Source organism: Gobio gobio, assembly GCF_949357685.1.
Source record: "Gobio gobio genome assembly, chromosome: 15".
Taxonomy (NCBI): domain Eukaryota; kingdom Metazoa; phylum Chordata; class Actinopteri; order Cypriniformes; family Gobionidae; genus Gobio; species Gobio gobio.
Genome location: NC_137108.1, coordinates 14136343 through 14160493, shown reverse-complemented (window position 1 = coordinate 14160493; position 24151 = coordinate 14136343). Strand labels below are relative to the sequence as shown.

General features: G+C 38.0%; 1 protein-coding gene across 1 annotated transcript in view; it reads left to right on the top strand.

The window, feature by feature from the left end:
- The window catches only part of taf2 (TAF2 RNA polymerase II, TATA box binding protein (TBP)-associated factor), an 85733-nt gene that overhangs the window by 39420 nt on the left and 22162 nt on the right, over window positions 1–24151 (top strand). Inside the window, exons 16-21 of the mRNA XM_079837428.1 lie at window positions 3765–4017; window positions 11190–11330; window positions 11599–11709; window positions 11921–12114; window positions 13763–13902; window positions 16741–16810. Coding sequence (XP_079693554.1) covers window positions 3765–4017; window positions 11190–11330; window positions 11599–11709; window positions 11921–12114; window positions 13763–13902; window positions 16741–16810 — 909 coding nt within the window. The remainder of the gene's footprint in view (window positions 1–3764; window positions 4018–11189; window positions 11331–11598; window positions 11710–11920; window positions 12115–13762; window positions 13903–16740; window positions 16811–24151) is intronic.

Sequence of the window (24151 nt, the reverse complement as noted above, 5' to 3'; positions counted from 1 at the left end):
AATAACATACGTTGTCTTATTTTAAATCTAGCATTACTAGCTTTCAGAATACAATTTAGTATCAGTGCTCGTCTCTTTTCCGGCATTTTGTTAATGACCTCTTTATTAAAACAATACATAACTACCAAAAGCAGCGCTGCTTGCTCGTTATTGTTGCAGACAGTATCGCGCAAAAATGATTACTGTCCGTCGCTGACTGGGAGGAGCAGCCGCGCGCAGTCCTACATCACCGGACTTATTTGCCTAATCTTCCCGGTACTTTAGACCGCAGTGGAAACGCAGACAGTAGCAGATCTGGGGGGAAAAAAGTTCCTGTAAAAAAAAGTTCCTGTAAAAGAAGTTCCTGGTACAAATTGTTCCGGGTAATTTCGGTGGAAACGCGGCTATAGAGACTGCGCTAAATCTACTGTAGGCTACAACAGTAGCCCAATATATTCTGTTAATTAAATTTTTTTTAAACCAAACTTTTATTTTGACGGGTTGCCGTGAAGGTTTATGCGTTCGGCTGGTCATCCAGCGCCATGAAGTCCATAATTTCTTTGTAATTGCTTTGGTCTTTTCACTGCTTATACCAAGGAAAGATAGGAGAGGCTGCTGACCTGTGGCTGGCTTTGAGCTCTGACCAGCTTTAGCCATTTTACATTTACTACCTTCTTCAAACTGGGCATGTTCCGCGGGGTGAGGGAGTTTTAAGTGTCTTATGCCGCGTTTCCACCGCAGGAACTTTCCCCAGGAACTAGGAACTATGGGGTGGTACTCTGTGTGTTTCGACCGCATGAATTAAGGTCTAAATGAAGTTTCGGGTAAATATTTCCCCCTCCAAACGGCCCTGCTCGTGAGGTAGTAATTTTTCAAAGTTCCGGAACTTTCAGGGGTGGGGCTTGGGCGCTGAATATGCTGATCGGTTGAGCTCACGCAGCATTTTTTTTTAACCGGCATTTTTAAAAGTCTTGCAAGGTTCGTTCTGCATTCAGTAAATATCAGTCTTGCTCTTTCTGTCCGATGGCACGTGTTGTCTCAGCAATCGCACGGTCTATGTCCGTGATAGCTGATAATAACATTAAATCTAGCTTTACGAGCTTTCAGAATACGCTTTAGTATCAGTGCTCGTCTCTTTTCCGCCGTTTTGTTAATTACATATTTAGTAAACCACATAACTAGCAAAAGCAGCGCTGCTTGCATCTCCTCCATACTCCATACTGTTGCAGACAGTGTCACGCAAAAATGATTACTGTCCGTCACTGACTGGGAGGTGCAGCCGTGCGCAGTCCCACGTCTCTGGACTAATTTGCCTAATCTTCACGGTACTTTAGACCGCAGTGGAAACACAGACAGTAGCAGGTCTGGGGGGAAAAAAGTTCCTGCAAAAAAAGTTCCTGGTACAAATTGTTCCGGGTAATTTCAGTGGAAATGGGGCTTTATTAGGTTTGTTGTGTTGTGCGCTTTCCTGGTGCTTCCCCCGCGGTTTATTTTAACCTTACAAATGGCATAATTAGTGTCTTCGCTCACAGTAAAAAACTTCCATGCCAACGACATGTTTGCATACGGCTGTGAGCGCGGCTGTGTGCGCTCATGCTCGTGCTCACAGCATGTAGACGGATCAAAATCGGAGACACGTGAGACTGACCGGCTCAGATCATGCAGAAAATCGGCCAATTCCGATAACTGGCCAATCAATCGGTGCAATTTTTTTTTTTCGTGGTGTTGTAGTTCTTTCTTTCAGTAGGCCAAATATAATTTGCTGTATTACGACTACAAATGAGACCAACATGCAGCTTATATTGCAGCCAATTAGCTTTTGTGTTATTGGAGTCTCTTTCAGATTGTACCACAGACACATACAACAGATTTTATTCTTCAGCTAATAGTCCTCCAGTTTTTCGTGTTTCTGCGATTACTAAATACAACGAAAAAATCAACATGCATTTTTTGGAGATCCTGCATTATTCGTAAACCAAAATAAACAAGATTTATGTATTTTGTTTGTTCTTTTGTCATGTGCGACTATTGTGTATCTAACATAACACATCAAATGGTAAATGTGATATCCTAATTATGAAAAAAATGCAAATGCTAAATTTCTGGAAATTGCCACCACAAATTCAGTCATTTTGATCTCAAAAATCAGAAAAAAAGTTGCGAAATCTTGGCGGGATTGAGCTATGAGGAAGTGCAAGTTTAAATAAATAAATTAATGAAAACATTTACTTTGCAAGTAATATTGTGACTGCATAGTTTTGGAAATAGATACATTTTATCACTGATAAGTGATGTATTTTAAAAAGTTAAAAACTGTTAAAACTGTTGGAGGATATAGATATTCGGAATTCTTTGACAAACAGGAAAAGAGAATGTGAATTACAGGATGTAAGGGGGGTAGAATCTGCAGCTCAGTACTCACTACACTTGAGTACTTTTAAATAAGCTACTATTTTATAGCCTGACAAGCCAGACCCACATCAAGATGTTGGGTCTGGAAACTCACCATTGACAGGGCTCAATCCGAGGGGCGGGATAAACGGTTGTCTTTCAAATTCCCTCTGCATGCAATTGGATAGCGCCATGACCACCACAACCAACCAGAGCAAAGAAGAAGGTGAAGCTGAGCTAACATTAGTTGATAGACTTTCGCCGTATCCGGTCGGCAAAACTTCGAACATATCTTCTTTTCTTAAGAATGACTTCAGTGCCGTTCTTTGTTCTTTTCTCAAATAAAAGCTTAACTCCAAGTCTTCCAGAGTCGCGGCCAAAGCCGATTCAAAAGACCGCTGTTCGCCAGTGTTCGTCTGTGTTTACGAGAAGCACGCAGAACCTCCGCAACTCTGCCCGGGACGTGCCGTCATCATGTTAAGCCCGCCCACCGACTCTACACACGCTGTGATTGGCCTGACCAGAGTTTGGTTTTTCCAGCTCTCAGGTATACCGAGAGTTGCTAGACTACGCTCCCTACAAAATAAATATTCTACCGCTAGGGTGCGTCTAGATTTCTAGGCTAACTATTTTATTCTTACTCAAGTAGTTTTTTTGACAAGTACTTGTTGTTCTACTCACACTAATTGTTTTTGGAAATTAATGATACTTTTACTTTGCCATGTCAGACTGATGTTAAATACAAACCACCATGGCTGTCTGATTTAAGTAATTTTAGACATTCAGACTCAGGTAAATAAAAACTACCATGGCTGATTATTACCTTTTGACCCTTTCTCGTAATTCTATCTTATAATGACTGTTCTATTTATGTTGTTGTAGGTTTTTTATGACAACATGACTGGTGAAAATTTGCTGGAAGATAATATTCTTGCTTCAAAGCACAACGATTTGTGATTTAGTTACTTATACATCTGACACATTGAATGTCTGTGTGTAATATGGCGTGAGAGACGTGAGAGAGAGATTTGTGATGACTAGTGTTGTTGTCTCTCAGATGTCAGAGCAGGCAGGGCTGCCACAGGGAGCTAGAGAGATCAGCCATTCTCAACAGCACAGGGTGAGAATGAGGAGAGAAGAAGGTTACAACCACTTTAACAGCACTGTGAGCTCAAGCACTGGTTAAACAGGTTCATGTGGAATTTACCTTTTTATCCTTCTTTTGTTCCAGCCTCTATTTTTAAAATAATACCCTTAGCAAGAATTTAGAATTCATTGTTTTTCCAAGCTATAGGAAGGTCCTTCATGTTCTATTTAGTCCAAGTCAAAGAGAGCTTGATTAATTTCAGCATTGCACCTGCAACAAACCATCTTCTTCTGTTTTGACGTCACAGTGCTGACTCTCCTCTGCTGTGGATCCGAATTGACCCAGACATGTCCATCTTGCGGAAGGTAGAGTTTGAACAGGCCGATTTCATGTGGCAGTACCAGCTCCGGTTCGAGAGGGATGTAGTGGCCCAGGAGGAGGCTATTTCAGCGTTGGAAAAATTTCCCACTCCTGCGTCACGACTTGCTCTTACGGATATCCTAGAACAAGACCAGTGCTTTTATAAAGTCCGCATGCAGGCCTGCTTCTGTCTGGCTAAGGTATTAAGCAACACAACCACTTACAACTGTGATTGATAATTAACAATGTTTCTTTAGCACCACATGAGCATATTAGAAGGATTTCTGAAGGATCATGTGACATGATAATACCCAAGTAACAGGGTTCCCGCGGGGTCTTAAAAAGTCTTACATTTCAAAATCAAAATTTTAGGTCTTAAAAAAAGTCTTAAATTCGCTGAAGTATTGAGTTCTAGGTCTAAAATAATTTTAAACAGGTCTTAATTTCCCTACGTGCATGTAATGCTACCTCTATTGCTCATTGAAATGCTCCCACAGCGCTTTAGTGTGTTTGTGTTTATTCCGGGGTGTTGTAGTTCCTTTCGCTAGTCCAACTATAGTTTGCTGTATTACAACTACAAATGAGACCAACATGCATCTTATATTGCAGCCAATCAGCTTTTCTGTTATTGGTGCGAGGCTCTTTCGGATTTTATCACAGGTCGTGATAAAACGGATTTTATTCTTCAGATGACAGTTCTCCAGTTCTTCCAGGTCAGCGATCGTGAAAGCAAAGGCGAATCTTTCTCACCTGCCATCTCGCATAATGACCAAAATAAAAGTATGATATGCCCGAAAGCACTAAAAAAAGAGTTAAAAAGCGATGTTAACCACAAACTCAATTCGGTAGACACAGACCGATGTCAGACTGGCTGTGGATTCTGTGCACGCGTTTGCCGCCTGTCAGCGCTCGCGCGGGTATACTGAATGTGTTCTATTTCTAGGCTCATTACTCTTGAACGATCAAATACATATATTATTATGCATATGTCCATATTGGCGGTTATGTCTTGAGTAAAAAAGTTTGGGACGTGTGTCAGTATTGGATTTGCGCATTACTGTATTTCTTAAAGTGAAAGCAAACGAATATAGCCTATACCCGCTCCTGTGTGTTAATGTTAAACAAACAGCAACAACAGGGGAAAAACGGTACTTAAAATTAAAGCCCTGTTTGTATCTTTATGTTGTACTTATTTGTCCTATTGTCATTTGTTTATAGGTTCTTATTTTATTACTGACCGTTTACTTGATTACTTAATTACTTGAGAACTTTTTACTTATATTAAGCAATTGCTTATTGCTGTGGTTTACTTGTAAGATTTTGGACATATTTCCCACCCTAATCGATCAGATTATTAAAGCTAGATTGCACACCACTGGACCAGCCTTTTTTTTGTAATATCAAACAAGATTCATGCATTTTGTTTGTTTTATTGAAATGTGTGACTATTGTGCATCTAACATAATATGGTAAATGTGGAATCTTAATTATGAAAAAAAAAAAAACATGCAATTTTTTTCACACATTTCTGGAAATTACCACCACAAAATCAGTCATTTTGATCAAAAAAAAGAAAATAAGTATATATTGTGAGATCCTGGTGGTATTGAGCTATGAAGAAGTGCAAGTTTACTAATACTTTGTTCAATTTGAGTAAATTAATTTGCTTGACAAGTCATTTAGTGATTCTGCATTTCCTTTGTTTTTTTCATTGCATGATATAGGTCTTAAATTTAATTCATAATGGTCTTAAAAAGTTCTTAAAAAGCATTAAATTTGACTTGGTGAAACCTGCAGAAACCCTGAGCAATGACACCGGAATAAATTATATTTTAAAATATATTAAAATAGGAAAGGTATTTTAAATTCTGATGATAATTTAACAGTATTACTATATATTAACTCTATTTTTGATCAAATAAATGCAGCCTTGGTGAGCATAAGGGACTTCTACTGCTAAACGCAGACTACATCTGGCAAGCTATATAGGCATAAATTATCACAGCAAAACGATGCGTAACACCATACTTTGCTTGTACTGCAAGAGACATTTTTCTGCAAGTGCCAGAAGTTTATTTATAATGTGTGATGTATGTGATGTTAATGTATAATATGACTTATTGAAATGGCCTTTTTTATTTCTAAACATGAATGAACCAGTTAAATTATTGTTAAGGTCAGTTAATCAGTTAACACTAGTGCTGGGTGGTATGACCCAAAATGTATATCATGGTATTTTCCAAAATTATATCGGTTTCGTGGTATATGACAGTATTTTTAATACTGCTAAATGCATATAAAAGTATTACCATGGAGATAGAAAAAAAAGAGTTGAGGGCACCTTAAGCATTTTAAAAATCTAACCCTATAGACCAATTTACTGTTTGTAAACACACAGGATGCGTGCGCAGCTAGGTTGCAGAAAACCAGGGGGGATGGCGTTTACGTATAGAAAATTACATGTATACGGTACAAAAAAATTATAGGTTATTTATAGATATATATATTTATTGATGACTAATTCTAGATTATTAGATGTTATTTTCAAAATGTTGTCCGCATATTACAATAGTTTGTCACTCAGTGATAGGGCTGTGCGTGACAACCGCACCAACGCGGTGGCCGAGTAGGCTATCACCGGCACTGGTCGGCCAAAACATATGCGAATACTGTCTTACGTGAATATTATGACACGAGTGAAGCACAAACATTTATTTACAAAATAAATAATAGGTTCGCAATTAAATGTGATATCGCAGCAATGGAAACGAGAGAGAGCTTGTGAGGTGAGCCAAATTTATGCTTTGCCTACGTTTTGCGATCTGTTCACCCGATTTTCCACGAATTTAACAATGTAGGCTTACTCCATTTTATTCTACTGGACATGGAATCTCGTATTTATTTTTCAAAATCTTGATTTACCTCTCACAGGGGATTATACATGTTTCTAATTAAAAGCAAACAAAAGGAAGGAGTTTGCATAATTTACTGTGGTAAAGTAGAAAACAGTGCTTTAGGACAGATAAATTTTACTTCAAACTCTATTTAACACTGTTTGTGCTTGTTATTAAACTTAAAGGGTTAGTTCACCCAAAAATGAAAATTATGTCATTAATGACTCACCCTCATGTCGTTCCACACCCGTAAGATCTCCGTTCATCTTCGGAACACAGTTTAAGATATTTTAGATTTAGTCAGAGAGCTTTCTGTCCCTCCACTGAATATGTATGTACAGTATACTGTCCATGTCCAGAAAGGTAATAAAAACATCATCAAAGTAGTCCATGTGACATCAGTGGGTTAGTTAGAATTTTTTGAAGCATCAAATACATTTTGGTCCAAAAATAACAAATAACAAAAACTACGACTTTATTCAGCATTGTCTTCTTTTCCGTGTCTGTTGTCAATCCGCGTTCCCGACTCCGCAGTGATGCTGCTGACGTGTTACAGCGTGTATGCGCACATATTTCATGACGTCTTCTTCAAATGAAATGTAACGTTATGTAAAGGACACTGATACAACCGTATGTCTGATCACGACCGCGATGACACGATGGGTTTTCTGCTACACGGAAGACAATGATGTAAGTTAATAAATAGACTGACAATTCAAAGAAGAATGGGCAAAAAAGTTACTGCTTTATTCTTTTTGTGTTAAACTGTGTAATTTGTTCAGAAACTGTAGACTCTTAAATGCATTTAAAAGGTCTAAGGATATTTGCAATGCATTTAAGAGTCTACAGTTTCTGAACAAATGACACAGTTTAACACAGAAAGAATAAAGCAGTTACTTACATCATTGTCTTCCGTGTTGCATAAAACCCATCGTGTCATCGAGGTCGTGATCAGACATACGGTTGTATCAGAGTCCTTTGCATAACGTTACATTTCATTTGAAGAAGACGTGATGAAATATGTGCGCATACACGCTGCCGGTTTATGTATAGAGCACTAGAGTATATGAAATATGTCCATAAAAAACTTAAACATGCTCGCTCCGGTCTATATGTGCTATAATATGATCCATGTGGAGAACGTTAATCTCATCACGGCGCTCCGCAAAGAAACCACTCTTTCTTGTGCACCGCGTGTATTTTGAATTTTCCGCTGTAATCCAGGGCTGAATCCCAAATCTCCCCCTATACCCTCGGATAGGGCAATATTTTAAGGGACAGCCATCTGTAGTGGTATCCGAAACCATAGTGGACTTTATTGAATGCACTAGTGTTGTCACAATACTGGCATTTCTAACTTCGATACGATACCTAAAAAAGTATCAATATTCGATACCATTTTCGATACCACAGGGGGAAAAAACGCTGCTTAAACTGTCTAATATATATTTTTAATATCATTTATTTTTTTGTCCGTCTATTGAAAGTCTAGGCAATTAAAAATTTCTTCTGAAGCGATCACTTTATATGATAAAGCTTTTAAGCTTTTTCTCATAAACGTTGATCAATTATCTCACAAATATATACTAACTAATTTTGTTGCAAAAGCTTACATACAGCACAAGGGGGCTTGATTTCAAATTGAATTTCGAAGGACGAGTAAACAGTAATAAAATAAGAACAAATAAACAAATTCCAAACAATAGCACAAATAAATACAATAGAATAAAGATACAAATGAAATAGACTGCTTTATTTTTTTCAGGTAGGTCTAACAGTATTCAGGTAAGAAACTGGCAGTAAGGGCGGCAGTGGCTCAGTGGTTCATGTAGGTTGTCTACAAACCGGAAGGTTGGTGGTTCGATCCCCGGTTCCACCTGACCAAGTGTCGAGGTGTCCATGAGCAAGACACCTAACCCCAGCTGCTCCCGACGAGCTGGATGGCGCCTTGCATGGCTGACACCGCCGTCGGTGTGTGAATGGGTGAATGTGAGGCAAAAATGTAAAGCGCTTTGGATGGCCGTAGGTCTGTTAAAAGCGCTATATAAATGCAGTCCATTTACCATTTACCAAACTGAATATGAAAAAAATAAAGTAATCAAATTTAAAATAACATTGGATAATCTTCATTGTAAAAAAAGAAATACAGATGAATCCATTAAAGTTAATCAGTCAAGTAGGGCTGTAATCAACCAAAGAAAATCTTGGTCGACTGAAGTCCTGAAATTTTCGACTAAAAATCGACTAAAATGACGTAAGGAAAAAAAAACGTTAAATGCATAAGCTGCACACTGTGCGAAGTACTTGGTAGCCTTGTTGTCTGCATAAATGAATTATAAATAAACATAAAAAAACTAGTAGGCTATTTGCAGTACATTAAATAGTTTTTGAGCTGATTATTTTCCACTGAAATGAGTCTGACACACGAGTCTGTCAGCTCTGACAGCGCTGCATCACGTGCACAATATCATAGCCTATGATTTCCGAAAATGTAGTACTATATGTTGTCAACTAGATATCATCACAAGAACTTTTGAGGAATATGCAACATCATTTAGACAATTGTTTTTGTCATATGTATTATAATAACTGACAGACAGTATAATTTCAGCCGCTCTGTGCAGCTCGAACAGGATCAGCTGAGCTCAGCTTCACGGCTGAGACACGAATAGACTATTAACTTAAAGCTTTTACACTTAAACACAAAAGGCACGTCCACTTTAATAAAAAATGAACATTTATTAAACAAGCCAGATCAAGAGCAGAAAAAACGCTCTCACAATTAAATAAATTATATACAAGAAAACTAGCCTTCTTCAATCTGTCTCTCTTCTCCAGTGGGTTGGGCTAATCCAAAAGAAGTGGAAACAATGGGGGTGTTCTGAAGACAGTCTGTTACCTGTGAAACAGGGGTGCTCTGAAAACACCCCCATTAGAAATTAGTGCTTTCCACCTGATGAAATGAAAGCGGCGCGGCAAAACTGATGAAATGAACGCGGCAAAACTGACAGTACAGATCCACTTATAGCGCGGTGTTGTGAAGCTTCCCCTCATGTGTATGTTGATGGGCGTTCCTCAGGTTTACCGCTATGGGCATGCGTTTGAGCCAGCGGGGAATGAAACACCACGGACCAGCGAGAGACTTCTCTTCGCCAGTGGGTTGGGCTAATCCAAAAGAAGTGAAAACAATGGGGGTGTTCTGAAGGCAGACTGTTACCTGTGAAACAGGGGTGCTCTGAAAACACCCCCATTAGTAGCAATTAGTGCTTTCCACCTTATGAAATGAACGCGGCGCGGCAAAACTGATTAAATGAACGCGGCAAAAAAATCGACCAATCAGAATTTTGGTCGAGCCAGAACGTATCGACTAATAATCGACTAATCGACTGGGAGATTACAGCCCTACAGTCAAGAGCAGTAAGTGATCGTTTGTCTTTTTTGTAGTTTGAATAATAAATAACTGCTGTCCCTTTAAGACCCGACGCACGCATGGATCCCAAACACTGTTCCCGTTACACATTCTTCCTGAACTGATTATGACTGTGTTTACTTTAATACTCACCAAGATGGACATTGAGACATTTTTGAGTGTATTTGCCCATTAATAAGATGGAAAAAGAAGCACATTTTTGCACTTATATGCCAGAGGCGGCTTTATTGTGTGTGTGCGCTTCAGATACGAATGCGAAATCTGCGTGAATGAGTAGAATTATGAGCAATCCCGCGCGAAATTCAAACCGGTCACACGAACACTATCACGCTGTCAAAAGAAAAAATCCAGCAGAACAGGCCGACGTGTTCGCCGTGTTCAGTGTTCGGACTGGATGAGAGGAGGCGGGTGCATGTCACTCGCTGTCAGTCGGAGAGGAGAGCGCAGCTGGTATCGATACTGTAGAAAAGGGGTATCGTATCGTTTCAGATATTTCCGTATCGATACATATCGAAATATCGATATTTTTGACAACACTAGAGTGCACTCATTCTATCCCACATTGCACCACAATAACGAGTGTAAAGCCGATGTACACACACAACGGCTGTCCGACTTCACTCACTCGTTTTCATTCACTCTTTCAAGTGAACTATATTAGTGGATAACGTTGGGAATAGTGAATGAGGCTTTAGGGGGTGATATCGGATTCAGCCATAGGCTGTGATGCGATCTCTGTTGCACTCTCACTACAATGCAAAAGTCAAACGGGACCGCTTTCAAACAGTGACGCGCTGAGCCTCGTTCCGAACATCCGAACGCGACATACACCGGTATTGCGGTATCATCAAAATTCATATCATAACAAAAATAAATACCGGTATTCGGTATGAACCGGTATACCGCCAAGCACTAGTTAACACTCCACATGCCTTATTAGCATTATATTGTTTTCTTGTTGTGCAGTTGAATTCCCATGCTGTTTGAAATTATAGATATGAAACAGTACCCCTACTGTTTAAAATGACTTGTATTTGCCCTTTGTTAGATTGCTAATTCCATGATGAGCACCTGGACTGGCCCCCCAGCCATGAAGTCTCTCTTTACACGCATGTTCTGCTGCAAAAGCTGCCCAAATATTGTCAAGACCAACAACTTCATTAATTTCCAGAGCTACTTCCTGCAAAAGGTATCATCTGGTTCTTAACCTCAACGAAAAGTATCAATGGACAACAATTGGTCCTTGCAAACCCAGTCATACATGTCAGTGAGGAAAATTCACTGATGCAGATGAGGATACATTTTTTAAATATTTGGTTAATGCATTTTTGTGTTAATGCATTTTTGTGCAATGTGTGTATTGTGATGCAGTGCTGGTGAAACAATATTTTCCTCAGCTGTATACTGTATATTGCTAGAATAACACTAAAGTAGACTTGACTATTCTTTTCTTGTAGACTATGCCTGTGGCCATGGCTCTGCTCAGAGATGTTCAGAACCTTTGTCCCAAAGAGGTCTTGAGCTTTATACTGGACCTCATAAAATACAATGACAACCGGAAGAACAAGGTAATAGAGCAAAGAAAAGCAATATGTAGAAAGCATATTAGTGAAAGTATGTGAGCATTTTAGCTTAAGGTAGAAGGCTACATGTAAGTGTTCCAATTGATCTCATGCTGAAAGCTCATGGTTTTTCTATATATTGCTGTAATTATTGACAAAGGACTTGTCAGCGGAAGCATCACAGAACAGTAGTAATTATGTGTTTTTCCCACTGCAGTTTTCTGATAATTACTATCGTGCTGAGCTGATTGATGCCCTGACAAATTCACTGACTCCTGCCATCAGCATTAATAATGAGGTGCGCACAGTGGACAACTTGAATGCAGATGTTCGGCTGATCTTGGAGGAAATCACACGCTTCCTTAACATGGAAAAGCTGCTGCCAAGCTACCGTAACACCATAACAGTCAGGTTTGTGTTCCCTTCATATGCATTTGTTTTGTGGAAATTTAGATGGGCCTCCTGCAATGCAAGAAAACAATTAGTGTTTTCACATTTTATTGGTTTTAGTTTATTCCAGGGTTACTGTTGTGTTTAATATCAATCGATTGGGGGCACAGGTTTTCTTATATATACTGTTACAGGGCTTAACATTAACTTTTTTGCTCCCCAGCCACTCTGGCTAGTGGTTTTCCAAAGTTACTAGCCATTCAATATTTTCACTGGCCACAAGTTTGACGTCGATACCATGGGGAAAAACTGCCAGATATTTTTAATATTATCTCATAAGTTGGCAGCAGATATAATAGGCTAATGATAGTAAAACCGTAATATAATACTAATAATAGTATTACTGTAAACAGTGAAGATAGTGTTTTAATTTTTTTCAGCGACAGTAGGTCTATAAATGTAAATGTATTTCATTTGTATCTTATGTTGCATTTGTTTTATTATTTGCAATTTGCAGCTTATTTTTAATAACAAAGATAAAATAATGAAGTAAGATTTTAGCCCATGCCTTCTTTGGTCTGTCATTCTTTTATCACCTTGTAAGGCAAAATTTTAAAAATAGGGAAATTAGTTTGGCTGTACTGTTCAGTGGCTTGCAAAATAATATTAATAGCAAACATGAATCATAAGATTGTGATCCTACCTGAAAAAAATTGTCATTTTTGCAATACTACCCACCCTATTAATAGTGCTTGTGTTTTAATGCATTGTATTTTCCAGTAACGAATTGTGACTTCTACACTTTGGCCTTCTTCACCCCCTTCCCTCATTGGAAAATATGAGTGTATCGTTACACCCCTTATATATAAGGGAGTATATATCGTGATGCGTCATGCAAGAAGTATCACGATTTTGTATCTAATCGTGACTGGGGTGTAACGATACACTCACTCACATGTCACGATTCGATACAAATCGTGATAGAAATCTGAAACTTTGATAATTGAACTGAGCTGATGATATCACCGTTTTCTCCGGAGCGGCTGTACGGCCGAATAAAATTATGTTGTATTTATTTTCCTGTTTAACACTGTGAAGCTGCTTTGAAACATAATCTGAATGGTAAAAAGCGCTATATAAATAAAGTTGACTTGACTTTTATTTTTTTCCCTCACGAAGTACTCGCTCTTTCAAAGCAGGCATTGGATCTTAAACCGTGCACACCCAGACTCTCCCAGTGCTCACTATGTCCTGCCTCTCCCGCTATTAATGAACTATACATATAAGAATAAACCATCTAAAATGCTTGGAATAATTATACTACTAAAATGAAATGTAATCTGGTGATTTAAATTATGTTTGTGCTTTCACTTTGATTGATGTTTGCGCTTTCACTTTGAGGAGTGCCTTTCCGGCAGCGTGTGTGCTTCAGATGATCAATGCAATCAATCACAGTTCTAATCCAAGAAAGCATGTCAAAATGACTATTCCCAAACTGTAAATCCAAATTCTGCATTTACTCACTCTCATGTTGTTTTCGCACGTCATGCAAGAATTTGAACATCTGTGGTTACTACAGTATGCGCGTAATAAAATATATTTATATGTATGTGTGTATATATTTTTATATGTGTGTGTATGTATATATTGTCATAATTCTGTACTGTAGTTGCTTGCGGGCCATTCGCATGCTACAGAGGAACGGACACATCCCCAGTGACCCCAGCCTGTTCAAGACCTACGCTCATTATGGCCACTTTGTGGATGTGAGGATTGCAGCACTGGAGGCTGTTGTAGACTATACAAGAGGTACACACTCTTTCGTTTAACCACTCACTCTTTCCACCTTTTTCTTTCTGGTTATGAAAACTGGGACCTTTTAGTTGTTCTGGAACTATTTAGTATTTTAAAGTTTGCATTGTAAAGGCTGTATAGCACACAGTAGGTCTCATTGTCAATGAAATTGAATCCACCTTCATTTTCATCAATACAGCAATACTTTTCCTAGACAGTGCATTAGCTCAGACCTTTTTCGAATACAAGGAACTATTAAAGTTTATACATGAAACCTTAAAGGCATGTTTATTTCTCGTATTTTTTTTATAGTTAGTGACAAATTGCCAGTTAAAGTTTTATGTGGAAAATGGAGTTTGAAAAGCCAACCATGATCGTTGAGGAAGAGTATATTCAAGGCTTTCCAGTAAAGCAATAGAAAATAAAGTAAATAAATAGAAAAAATCAGTGATGCATATAATATTATTATTATTATTATTATTATTATTATTATATAGTATTTGCTTCTACTTTCCCAGGAGACCATTGAGGCCTTGCCTCAGTAGAGTAACTCAAAGCTGAAATCAATTGAAGCACCTAGAATCTTTTCTAAAACTGGATATCTTCCCAAAAACATTTGATATTAGGACAATCCCAAAATATGTGGTAATGATTAGCATCAAGAGAACCACATTGCCTCCAACATCTTGAGTTACCTAAAAAAGAACATTTCTCTTTTAGAGTAAAGAAAAAACGGATAGTATTCCTCCAGCAAATTACCCTACAGTATGAGGAAGTTGCCCATTGCAATTTACTTATTTTTTCCCATTCTTCAGTTGTTATTGTAGTACAGCATTCTCTTTTCCTTCTCTCCTTACTGTATAGGGAAGAGTGATGATGTTAATCAAAGGTTTGTAAATCAAAGGTTTATACAACTTTGAAATAATAATCTTCTCCATTGTTTGAGAATTGTTGGCCGAAGTGATTATTTTGATGATTGCATTATTGTTTGGATCAAACAATTTTTATTTTCTGATACAATTTTTTGTTTAAGCCTCTCGAGTCGGTGGTCGCACGCGATCAACACGTTTTTTTTCTTATCAGTGCCAAAGAGACTCAAATAACTGTTAAGTTTCTATTTTTTGTGTGTGTGTGTGTGTGTGTGTGTGTGTGTGTGTACAGTCACAATAAAAACAAAATGTTTTGCTTTTTGCAAAATAAAGAAAACAAACATGCGCGATCTGCAGCCTCTCTGTCAAAGACGTTCATTCAGATAGTCTTCAGAAAAGGAACTCTAGCTTAGTGAATACTTGTCTCACAAACATGAGACATATGTCTAAAGAAACGTTGAAATGTCAGGTTTTAAATAATGTAAATCAAATCGAAAACAAATATTCTGTGTTTATGTAATCTGTTTGAAAAGAGTGATGTCAGTTGTTCGCGAGCCTCTTCATTATCCGCTAATGCGACCACGCCCACGGACGTGCGTTCTTTGAGATTCAGTTACTGAGGCGATCCATGCGTCAACGCCCACACATCAACTCAAACAAACACAAAACGATGTAGCTGAAGTGTAGGACTACACTTGATGAGACGCGTTGAGGAATAATCCTGGAATAATTCTCCTCATGAAAAGCTGTTCATTTAATAGAGAAACAGATTCAGCCGCTGATTGTAAGGTAGGCTAAGTTTATTCTGTTAGCATCTGTGAATATTAAACGCAAAAAGACCGTTTAAATATGAATCCTGCTGCAACATAAAATGTACATCATAGACGCAAGACTGTTTAGACAAGATTTTAAATGTCCTGTTTTGGACAGATTATAACGTGTTTATTGTAAAAGAACCTAGTGTCACATCAATAAAGCTTTTATTCGCAAATGTCTGCTCAGATGCTATAAATATAGTACCAGTCAAACGTATTTGGCTTCATATTGATGTTTAACTATTATAGCCTAATGTTATTTTTTTATTTAATATCAAAGTTTGTCAGAAATGATTCTGGAGTTTTGTTTTGTAGAAAGTGATTTTTTTTTTTTTTGTAGAAAGTGAATTGCTTTCTTTAAAGTGAATTTTGTTTTGTATAAATTGTATCTTAATTTTAATTATTTATTATTTAATTTTTTAGCATGAGACTACTTTCAAAAACATAAATAGTACACTGCAAAAAAATACTGCTCTTAGTAATTTTTGTCTTGTTTCTAGTCTAAATAGCTAAACATTCTTAAATCGAGATACATTCTTAAATCGAGATGCATTTACTAGATAAGTAAAATTTTCAACTAAATAAGATTTTTTTTTGCAGTGTAGTCAAATCTTTTGATCATTTAAAATATAATAGGCCATTGTTGACTACATTCTAAATAAACTACAAAATATATTTCCTTTGTCCTTTTGCTCTGTCACATACCTGAAGCTCATTCATTATGCAGGTCATTATGCGGCTCATTATGCATTCTTTTGTCGTTCAGGTGTGATACCCTGCATTATTCATGATCTTTCACGTCTCCTTGCATACTGCCTTTGTAAAGAAAAACTGTCTTACAAATTGTAAATGAATATATTGTTTTATGTGAATAAGCAGGCTCAATGATTCTCACACCAGTTTAAAGCAAAAACTCTAGACAACAACACCCATTAGTCAAAAGACTTGTGGACACATATCTATTGTGTGTTTTGAGGCCTTAATTTTAAAACATTAAGTTTTAATGTCAAGACTAATATTCCTCTTCCTATTGAAACATGAAGTAAACATAAGCTTCATTAATAGAGCTCTGCTACTATTCCTAGGTGATTGTGTGCCCGGTGAAGGGGAGCTTTTATAGTTAATCAACATCTTTTAAAACGTGTATTTTATGTTCTGTATATTGGCAGTTGATAGGAGTTCCATTGAACTGCAGTGGCTTCTGGATCTGGTACAGAATGACCCAGTCCATTACATAAGGTCAGTTATGATTTCACTGTGTATTTTAAAAAAAAAATTGTATATATAAATGCAAACTATTTTTGTATCTTTGTACTAGTGATACTCTGATATCAGCCACGCCAATCATTTTGAGATTAACCTTGTAAGTGGTTACACGCTGTTCAACTAATTAAGGCCTGAGCACCGATGGTGTGAGGACCCTATTGTATTTGCTCAGCCTATTTTTATTATTCTCCCAAATTAATTGCATTTTTGAGGGCCTAAACGCGCTCGGAAACTCATGAAACTTTGCACATGCGTCAGAAGTGGCGAACATTTACGTCTGATATGGGTTTCAGAATTAGGCGTGGCAAAATGGCTCGATAGCGCCACCTACAAAATTTCAATGAAGCGCCGTTCGAGCTGTTTCACGTACTAGTATGAAATTCGGTAGACACATATAAAAGCCCAATTCCTACAAAAAAGACCCTGGGTGCAAAATCTAAAAACCCAACAGGAAGTGAGATATTTAAAATTTTCTCTGCAAAATTTTTGCTGTGTTTGCCATTTCCAGATGTTGTACTTTAACGATCTCCTCCTAGAGATTTAATCAGATCAAAATAATATTTGCACAGTCTAATCTAAAGGCCTTAACGATGTTAAATTGTGAAGATCTTGAGTTTTCCCTGGAGGGCGTGTCCGTGGCTGCCTGTCAAAAGTCTGATGTTTCGCAATGGCACAGGAAGCTGTTGTAAGTCAAACATACAATGTCCGATCTACTAAACATGCTAGAAACACATTCAATCATGCAACACTTGGCTAAGTGCTAATGTGTGCGATTAACGCCATGAAAGAGGAAGCTGTTGTAGCTCAGGCATACAATGGCCGATCTGCCCCAAACTTCACATGTTTGATAATAGACCTGAAGACAACTACATGTCAATATTCAGTTGTAGTCAAAGTGCCACCTACTGGCAACAGGAAGTGTGGCACATCAATATGACTTGGCTGTATTTCTCCTATATTTACCCGCTTAAATGCATCTTGCTCACTATTCACTGTTTTCCTGAGGCCACCGGGTGGCGGTGCATGTGCGAGGGCCCTTTCATCGCTGCTTGCAGCTTTAATTTTAAATTATGTTTATAAAAGATTTATTAAACATAGTATAATAAATTATTTTAATTGTAGCAATGGTATGTGTAAGTTCATTTTTTTTAAGTAGACTACATAGAAACATATCCATATATAAAAAAATTAAAAGACCACTACAAAATTAGCAATTTCTCTTACAGATGCTCCGATCAGCATTTTTGGGGCCGATCACCGATTACTGATCACCAAGATCATGATCTGCCGATTGCCGATCACTGCCGATCACAGAATGGCAGGGGAATGGGAATCTTTTATCTACAATCTTGCAGAGTTCGCACCATTTGTAGAAATGAAACTAACTCTAAATTAACTGTATTGAGAAAAAAAACTGTAGAAATAGGCTAGAGTCAAGATCTTGAAGAACCACCAAGTGTTTATTTTAGAAAATGAGATAACTTAAGGCTACTGTAGGCCATCTTTCCCAAATAAATGTATATAATAAATGTATATAATTATCTCACCTAAATATTTGATCATGCAGTGCATTTTTGTTTTTAAAGACAAATTTTTAGGTAGGTCTAACATTAGTATTGAGATAAGAAATACTAAAGACATTTAATAAGAAATCAAATGTAAATTTATATTGGTCTTCCCTGAATAAATTAAATTAGATTAATCCTTACACTTAAGGTTGCAAAAGTTAGTCATTCAAGAGCAGTGAGTGTCATAAAGGTTCATCAAACAACACAAGACAGAGAAACTCAGAGACAGCAGCAGTTTATTCGACAGCTGTCACTTTAAGAGCGAACCCGGAGCGAAAATGAGAACACAGAGAGAGCGCGCGCACGCGGTGATTCACTCGCGCTGTTTGTGAACTTACGCAGTCATTTGAAAACTTTCTGTGAGACGTAAGTTATTTAATATAGAAACATGAATTGTACCTCACCTTCAGCATTATAATTATTTTACCCGTGCTGGAAAGAGAATTAGACGGTGTCGCTGCATATCATGCCCCAGCTCTCACGGCAGGTGCGGGTTTTATGTGTCGTCAGCATGCGATCGGTTCATGAGATCGGCCTTTTTAGAGACCGCCGATCAATCATCCCAAAGCGATTATCGACCGATCGAGATCGGTTGCCGATCAATCGGAGCCCCCCAAATTTCTCTGGATTTACTATTTGTATGTATTTGTTTGAGTAAAATGTTCATTTTAGTTGTTATATGATCTACTGACAACATTTCTTCCATATTTCAAGTAAAAATATTGTCATTCAGTGCATTTATTTGCAGAAAATGGTAACTGTTCAAAATAACTAAAAGTTTAACAAAAATTTGTTTGTTCATTTTTAAACAACACTGTACTGTTTTAACTTGCTTATTTAGCTTGCTTATTTAAAAAAGCATGCTTTTTTACCAGTCTGTCACATTGCAATTCCTGGCAGAAAAATTAAAGCATCTTGGCTTTGTTTGATGTCTTGTGACTTGGACTTCAGGTCTGGAGTTTGGGCTGTCCATGACAGGATCTTGATCTGGTAGTCCTCTATCCTCACCTTGATTGGCCTGACTGTGTAGCATGGAGCATTGTCCTGCAGGAAAAATCAATCCTTTGAGCAGAAGGAAGCAAGTTTTCTTCCATGATAACATGTATGTGGCTTGAGTTATGCGTCCTTCATAAAGACAGAGATGCCTGATTCTGATCTTCTCTGAGTCTAGTTTTCAGCTTTGCCTAGCACCTGGTCTTCTAATGGTTAGGCAGAGATCTGGAGAGGCCTACAGCCCACAGGATCTCGCACCAGTGAAATTTTATGGAGGATTGGTGATGATCTGAGGGTTCTTCAGTAAGGCTGAAATCAGACAGATCCATCTTTGTGAAGGCTGCACGACTCACCATGTACAAGGTTATCCTGGAAGAAAACTTGCTTCCTTCTGCTCTGACAATGTTCCTTAACCCGAAGGATTGGTTTTTCCCACAGGACAGTGCTCCATGCCACACAGCCAGGTCAATCAAGGTGTGGATGGAGGACCACCAGATCAAGACAATCATGGCAAGCCCAATCTCCAGACCTGAACCCCACTGATAACCTCTGGAATGTGATTGAGGAAGATGGAAAGTCACAAGCCATCAAACTGCCGAACTGCTTGAATTTACCCAACAGCAATGAGAGACTGGTAGAGAGCATGAAAAGATACATGAAAGTTGTGATTGGAAATTAGGGTTATTCCACCAAATACTTATTTCTTGACTCTTCTTAAGTTTAGACATTAGGGGTGGGTTGCAACAATAATGATACATATGAAATCTAGATTAAATCAAGGTTTATCTAATAATTCTGTTGCAAGAATCAAGTCTTGGTGTTGGACAAACAAAAGAAGAGAGGATATATTTAGCATTTAACGGCAGCGTTGAGGTTAGCACCAGTGAAAATTATGACAATATAGGCTCATTTGGCTATGTTCTTTTAATTGCCAAAATGCTCTCAAGTGCACACAGCTAGGCATTTTCAGCACAGCGTCTAGCGTTTTCAGCTGGCTAAAAACGCTTTGGTGGACACGCGGGCTAAGACCCAGAATTTTTCCTACTTAAATTTACTGATTTTTAGAAGGCAGCTGCCTGACTCTGAGATGGTGAACGGGAACATGGTTTTTGTAATATAAGCAACACATTATTTGCAGTTTGATAGCATAGTCAAGCCAAAAGGCTAATCATATCAATTACTGTTATGTCAGACATTTTAGAGAGTGATGCATAAAACCGTGTTACCATTCTGATGCATCGAATTGTAGACGAACCTGTATAATTCGCTCTTCCTCTTCTTCCATTGAATCAGTTTCTGGTTCAAACATGTATGGTTGAATTTTTGCCATTGTGCAGCGTTTACTATGGTAAAGTCGAGCAAGTGGATCAGGTATTCTGAGCTGTATTTTGTTGTTTTTTTTGTATGTTTTTGTAATGTATCTGGAAAAAAAAATAATAATAATTAAATACAAAAAAACCCCAAAACATTTACAGAAAGGGAAACAAAAAGACTCTTTACACTGAAGTTCCCCCCTCTCAAAAACAAACAAACAAACAAACAAACAAACAAACAAAAACAACTAACTAGTGCAGTACAATACAATACAATAAAATCCTACACACAAACATAATTCTACAGTTTATTAGCCAGGTAGTACAGAGTGAGTATCATCATCATCTAGGCTGGTGGTTGGTCTGTGTATGTCTAAAAGTCAAACACAAAGAGCAGGATCAAGCTGGAGAGTTTGGACATGCTCACGAAGGGGTTGCCAAAGCTTGACAAAAATAGCGCTAGGTTGGTGTTTTTTCTAGCTTTATGAAATAAAGAACATATCTTACCCAGCGAGTGTGAGATGGAAGGTAAGGGCTCTTCCAATTCAGCAGAATTAAACATCTAGCCAAAAGAGTTAAGAAGGCTACACAATCTGAGAGATGAGAAGGCAAAGAGTGGCCAGGTAGGAAAACCCCAAATAAACCAGTAATTGGACAAATTGGAATATCTGCAGAGGTAATGGCTGACAAAGAAAACAAATTTGCCTCCAAAAGGAAGACAGGGCAAGGTAGGACCAGTACAAATGAAGTAAAGTGGCTGATTCAGAGTGACACCTGTCACATTCCAGGTCAATAGGGGTAAATGCGAGCTAGCCTGGTCTTAGGCTCATACAGTGCAAGATGGTTCATAGGGCTCACTGGTCTGTGACGTGCACAAAGAGAGGAGTAAACTCTGTTCAAAACTGCCTTCCATGTCTCCTCATTAATTTCAGTACAGATGTCTTGGGACCAAACAATGCGTAGGTTATCAGAGGACGGTTGCAAGTTAACAATTATATTCACTAACTTACAAATTGACCCTTTCATACAAGGATCGACACACAAAATGGCATCCAAAGCCGAAGGAAGAGGCTTATTTGGAAAGTTGACAATTTTTTTTTACATACAAAGTCTTGGATTTGCAAATAGCTGAAAAAATGGCTTTTGGGAATATTAAACTGGGAGGTCAACTGATCAAAAGATACAAAAATACTATCAATATAAAGGTCAGCAACAGAAACCAATCCATGGTCCCTCCATGAAGCATAAGAACTGTCCAAAATAGAGGGGTGAAACAAAGGATTAGATTGTATTGGGGATAACAAGGTGATATTATGCAGACCAAAATGCAGCAAAAATTGGGTCCAGATTTTGAGACTGTTTTTTACAATTATATTGTTTGAATATTTAATTGGGGACAGTGTATATGGGAGGCATAAAAGGGCAGCCAGGGATGAGGACCTACATGAGACATTCTCAATGTACAGCCAGGATGGGAAATTGATAAGGTTGCTTGAATGGAACCAGTAAAGAGAGGAGCGTATGTTCGCTGCCCAATAATACGTTAGAAAATTAGGAAGAGCCAGACCAGACCCAACTATTTTGTCTCTTGCAGAATGCCTTTCCGGATCTTTGGAGTTTTTTTTATTCCAGAGAAAACTAGAGATTGAGCTATCAAGTGTAAAAAAAAATTACTTTGGAAAAAAAATAGGGATACACTGAAATAAATATACAAATTTAGGGAGCACGTTCATCTTAATACAATTAACCCTACCAATCAGGGATATAGGAAGAAGAGACTAACGATTAAAATCCTGTGTTAGACGATTAAGCAACGGGACAAAATTGTGATCAAATAGATATGAAAAGCTTTTTGTCACATTTATGCCCAAATATCTAAAGCTCTGTAAGGAAGATTTGAAAGGCAGGGATGCTAATGGATAATTTAAGGCTGCTGTGTTGATGGGCATTAACTCACTTTTACTCAAATTTAACTTATAGCCTGAAATTAGGCCAAAATCTGTTAGCAAATTCAGCACCAAGGGAATGGAAGAGCCAGGGGTCAGACATGTATAACAGAAGATCATCTGCATATAAAGATAGCTTATGCTCCAGCCCTCCCCTTTGTATGCCCGCCATCGCACTGGATCTTAGAGCAATTGCCAAAGGCTCAATGGCTATAGCAAACAGCAGGGGGGAAAAGTGGGCAGCCTTGTCTAGTCCCGTGACCAAGGGAGAAATATTCAGAATAGTTATTATTTGTTCGTACACAGGCCAAGGGAGAGGTATATAAGAGCCTAATCCAGGCTATAAATTGATTGGGAAAACCAAATTTCCTAAGTGTGTAAAACAAATAGCGCCACTCGACTCTATCAAATGCCTTCTCAGCATCCATGGAAATAACTAATTCTGGAGATTTGTTTAAAGAAGAAGAGTAAAGAATATTCAAAAGGCGTCTAATATTATGAAAAGAGTGTCTTTTAATAGAGTGTTTTTAATAAACTCTGTTTGGTCTGCTGAAATTATGGTTTGAAGGACAGTCTCCAGACACCTCGCTAGGACTTTAGCTAATAATTCCACATCTGAGCAAAGTAAGGAAATAGGACGATAGTTACTGCATTGCGAAGGATCTTTATCTTTCTTGATAATGAGAGAAATAATAGCCTGACGTAAAGAGTGAGGAAGGATACCAGAGTTGTAAGACTCATTAAACATGTTAAGCAGAAGTGGGGATAATTTGTCAGAGAATGTTTTTAAAAATTCTGCAGGAAAGCCATCTGGTCCTGGACATTTACCATTCTGCATTAGACTAAGAGCAGTCTTAATTTCCTCTAAAGTAAGAGGGGTTACCAAATTTGTAGAGACATCAGAATCAATGCAAGGCACATTAGAGAACTGAAAAAATTATGGAAGTGTGCCTCTTCAGCTATGTTGTCTGAGGTATATAGGGAGGTGTAGAAGTTTTTGAACTCATCATTAATATTTAGTGGATCAACTGAAGACCCAGAAGAGGTAGAAATTTGAGTAATGAGGTGTGAGGCAGCAGACTGGCGCAACTGATGGGCAAGCAATTTACTCGATTTATCACCAAATTCATAATAATTGCAATGAGTCTTATGGAGAGCTTCAGTTGCCTCCATTTGTAGCAAGTAGATCAAACTCAGTCTTTGCCGTGAGAAACTTAACAAAGAGATCGGGGTTTGTAGAGTTTACACAATTAGACTGGAGGTCTGCCAAAGTATTAGAAAGACTAGCTTTCTTTTCATTCACCACTTTTCTCTTGTATGCTGAATATGAAATTATTTCTCCTCTTAAATAGGCCTTACATGCCTCCCAAATTGTCTTAGCTGAAACATCCGGGGAGATATTTGTAGAAATAAAAAGGTCAATACGATCGTTAAAAACTGCTAAAAAAATAAGAATCATTGAGCATTAAGGAGTTAAATCGCCAAGGGGACCGG